Source organism: Mastomys coucha, unplaced genomic scaffold (genome assembly GCF_008632895.1).
Source record: "Mastomys coucha isolate ucsf_1 unplaced genomic scaffold, UCSF_Mcou_1 pScaffold21, whole genome shotgun sequence".
Classification (NCBI taxonomy): Eukaryota; Metazoa; Chordata; class Mammalia; order Rodentia; family Muridae; genus Mastomys; species Mastomys coucha.
Window position 1 is genome coordinate 36,246,935 of NW_022196904.1, and position 4,195 is coordinate 36,251,129.

Below are 4,195 nucleotides of genomic sequence, written 5' to 3' on the forward strand. Positions count from 1 at the left end.
AAGAAGAAGAAGAAGAAGAAGAAGAAGAAGAAGAAGAAGAAGAAGAAGAAGAAGAAAAGGGGAGGAGGAGGAAGAAGATGAGGAGGAGGAGGGGGAGGAGGAAGAAGAAGATGAAGAGGAGGAGGAGGAAGGGAGGAAGATGAGGAGGAGGGGGAGAAGAAGGAGAAGAAGGAGGAGGAGGAGGAAGAGGGGGGACACATGCCTTTAATCCCAGCACTCAGGAGGCAGAGGTAGTTGGATTTCTGAGAGTTCAAGGCTAGCCTTGTCTACATAGTTCCAGGACAGTCAAGGCTATACAGTGAGATCCTGTCTGAAACTAAAAAAAATGGATGTGCAGTCAGGCAGTGGTGGCGCACGCCTTTAATCCCAGCACTTGGGAGGCAGAGGCAGGCGGATTTCTGAGTTCGAGGCCAGCCTGGTCTACAGAGTGAGTTCCAGGACAGCCAGGGCTACACAGAGAAACCCTGCCTCAAAAAAAAAAAAAGGATGTGCAGATCATACCAAGGTCTGCCTATAGTGGGATTGTTCATATATTCTTCACCAACATTGTCATTGATATATTCATTCGTTAAACATTTTTGAGATGGAGCACTATGTAAACTTGGCTAGTCTGGCTCAATATGTAGACCTCACTAGCCTCCAAATCACGAAGATTCACCTGCCTCTGCCTCTCCAGTGCTGAGAATAAGAGCAAATGCCACCATGCTCAGCTGTTAATTTTTTTTCTGAGACAGGGCCTCATTGTACCTCAGGCTAATCTGGAACACCTTATCTTTTGCCTCAGACTTCTTAGTGCTGGGATGACAAGTATTAACCTGGCATCAATGATGAAACCTAATAGCTGATGGAGCTAGAGTACACAGGAGGGACACCTCTACCTATGGATTGCTTAGAGCCACAGAAGTTTATTCTTGGGAGGAACGGAGGCGTAACTCAGAGGGAGAACCCTTGCTTAGAATCCCCCAGTGAGAGGCTGGGGGTGTGGCTCAGTGGTAGAGCACCTGGCTCTACCAGCATATGTCTGAGAGTGGGAGCATGTCTGGAGCCTATATTCAGTTCTCATCTCTTGAAGTTATTATCTAGGGTTCCCAGATGGCTCAGTGGATAAAGTCATCTACTGATAACCTGAGTTGGCTCCCCAGGACCCACATGGCAAAAGGAGAAGATTGGCTCCCATACTTCTGCAGACATCCACACACAAACACACATAAAACATAAATAAATGTAAAATTTTTGTAGACCAGATATCCTATATCATGAGTTGGCAAAGGATGTCCTGAGAGTGAACTGCTTATCCCACACCTGTCTCTCAGCTGCCTTTAGCAGCTGGCAACCCTGGACATTCCTTAGTTTGTATCTTCCAGCTGAGCTTTGCCTCTGACTTCATGTAACTGGAGCCCTTGGCCAGCAGATTCCAAATGACTGACTGGGTCGGCCACTTTCCCCCAAGGGAAGCAAACAGAAATCCTTGATGGGTAGGAAGGAAGGCAGGCATTCTCATCACAGTGGCCATGTTAGGAAGATGAAATTCAAGCATTGCAGTTGCAGCTTGCTGACTAGAGATTAGTATTTAAAAAAGGGAGGACCTGGCAGATGGGTAGGGGCCACGAGCAGGTCCAGTCAAGACGTGGTTGACTGAGCCATTCATCTCAGATCTGCTTCTGCAAGTGGGGTGTGAAGTCCCTAGTGCCTGAGGAAACAAGCCTGTCCCCATGAGGTCAGTGCTGGTCAGCGTGAGCTCATCCAGGGCTGATCCATTTTTTTTTTTATGTGAATGAGATTTTTTTTTCCTACATGTAAGTTTGTGCACCATGTGCCTGACAGAAGAGGGAATTGGCTCCCCTGGGACTGGAGTTACAAACAGTTCTGGGATCAAATCCGTGTCCCCTGAAGAAGAAGCTAATGCTCATAACCACTTAGCTATCTCTCCAGCTCACCCAACTCTGACATGTTTCTGTTATCCAAGGAGACTAAGGGCTTAGGACAATGACCAAAGACCTTTAGGCTGGTCTGGAACAGGATGCCGTAAACAGCTGGCAATAAGTTATCCCAGTTGCTCTTAGCGTTGTTTTCAGTTTGTAAGTGGGAAAGACAGGCTGGGCCTGCCCAGATTCTAGGTAGGTAATCCCTGTGCACAGGTAAGGAGGTAAGCAAGGGGGATGGATGAGAACTGAAGACAGAGATGTCAAGCTTTCCTCTTACTTTTTGCTTTTTTCGCTTTGATTTTAGGGAGCAGGGTCTTATGCAGCCAAGGCTAGTTTCAAACTCAATCTCATGACCTGAAACTCCTGATGTTCCTGCCTCCAGCTCCCTAGTGCAGGTTTACCTGTGTGCACTGCCATGCCTATTTTATTTAGAGGTGGAGGTGGCTCCAAGCTTCAGTGTGCTAGGGAGCACTTGTCCCACCATGTCACATCCACAGCCTCATTTCGCTGTTAGTTTGAGTCCCAGCCAGGGACATCTAGATTCCTGTTCATTAGGTATGTGTTTTGTTTCCTCTCTGAGACTCACAGAAGCCTTGCCTTTCTCATATAATGACCCCAGTGTTTGGATACAGGCTGGATCTAAACCCACGGTGACGTCAGCTTGTCTTCATTACACTGGCAAAGACTTGTTTCCCAAAGGGCCATTTGGTCGAAGCTGGGGAGTGGGAAAGTGAGAGACAAAGCTTTGGGAGGGAGTGCTGTTCAGTCATGGTACTCAGCCTCTGTCCTTTGGTTATTTCTCCTTCTGTCCATCTATTCTTGCTCTTGGTTTCCTTGATTCCATATTCTCTCAGTCCTGACCAGAAACAATGATGTCTCTGGTTGAATCTCTGATGTGTGTGGTCAATTCTGACCTCTGTCTTCCCCCATCTCTCTGACCTCTGTCTTCCCCCATCTCGAAATCCATTGATCTATCTAATCTATCACCTATCTATCCATCTACCTACACATTCATCCATCTATCATCTATCTAGTTAGCTATCCTTAACCAATATATCCATTTATCTAGCTAGCTGTCATCTATTATCTATCTTTCCCATCTATCTTTCCATCATCTACCTATCATTTATCTATCTATCCACCCATCTATCCATCTCTATCATGTGTGTGTAAAGTGTAGCACATGCATACCAAGGCAGGCCTGTGGAGGTCGGAGGAGGACTCTCGAGTCTGTTCTCAACATCACCATGTATGTCTCGAGGATCAGATCCAGATTGGCAGGCTTGTCGGCAGCTTTCTTCACCTCATGAGCCACCTCACAATCCAAGTGTTTGGATTTTCTAAGATGTGGTCTCACTCTGCAGCCAAGGCTAGTCTGGGACTCAGAACAATCCTCCCGTCTCAACCTCCCAACTGCCATAACAGCAGGCATGCCTACCTGACCCACTCTAACCTTCTTCTTCTTCTTTTTCCTTCTGACCAGGGCTTGTACCTACAGGCACAACCGGAAACTCCTGCTGAAGTAGGCCAGCGACTTTGGTGTTTTTTAAAGGAAAATAAATTTAATCAGATCTGTGTGAATTCTTTAGTGTCTGTACCTTCCCTGTGGACACCTGACACTTTGGTGCTTTGATTTTAGTAAGTGTTTTCTTTGTTTGTAGTTCTGGACATTAAACATACGGCCTAGTGTAGAGGCAAGCATTCCACCTCTGAGCTGCATACTCGGTTCTTTTTAACTTTTTGGGGGGGGAGGGCTGTCTTTTTGTTTTTTGTTTTTGGTTTTGGTTTGTTTCATTTTTTTCTCTTTTTTTTTTCTTTTCTTTTTTTCTTTTTTTTTTTTTTTTTTTTTTTTCCGAGACAGGGTTTCTCTGTGTAGCCCTTGACAGTATCTAGAACCTCATGTAAGATAGGCCTCTGGGCATTCATATGACTGGTGTCTTGAGTGACTAACTTCCGATTAGCTAAGCTTCAGTCATAAATAGTGTGAGGAATTGCCAGCTGTGTGTAGCCCTATCCCCTGGATGAGATCTTGGACTGTCTAAGTGGAGAAAAGAGCTCAGCAGCAACAAGCATAAAATAAAACCATTTAAAAGAAATAAAAAGGGGCTGGCGAGATGGCTCAGCGGGTAAGAGCACTGACTGTTCTTCCAAAGGTCCTGAGTTAAAATCCCAGCAACCACATGGTGGCTCACAACCACCTGTAAAGAGATCTGATGACCTCTTCTGGGGCTTCTGAAGACAGCTACAGTGTATGTATGTATACTAATAAA

The 4,195-nt window shown here is 45.7% G+C and overlaps 1 protein-coding gene across 5 annotated transcripts in view; it reads left to right on the top strand.

Moving 5' to 3' along the window:
- Izumo2 (IZUMO family member 2) overlaps nucleotides 1-3,506 on the top strand; it is a 12,360-nt gene extending 8,854 nt beyond the window's left edge. For 4 of the 5 annotated variants that reach the window (XR_004123018.1, XM_031386434.1, XM_031386432.1 and 1 more), the window contains one exon: nucleotides 3,409-3,506. Coding sequence is in view for 3 of the 5 variants with exons in the window: in XM_031386434.1 (XP_031242294.1) it covers nucleotides 3,409-3,451 (43 nt within the window). In the remaining 2 variants the exon portion in view is untranslated. The remainder of the gene's footprint in view (nucleotides 1-3,408) is intronic. The other variant, XR_004123019.1, reaches the window with a different exon arrangement.
- Nucleotides 3,507-4,195: the final 689 nt, after the last annotated feature.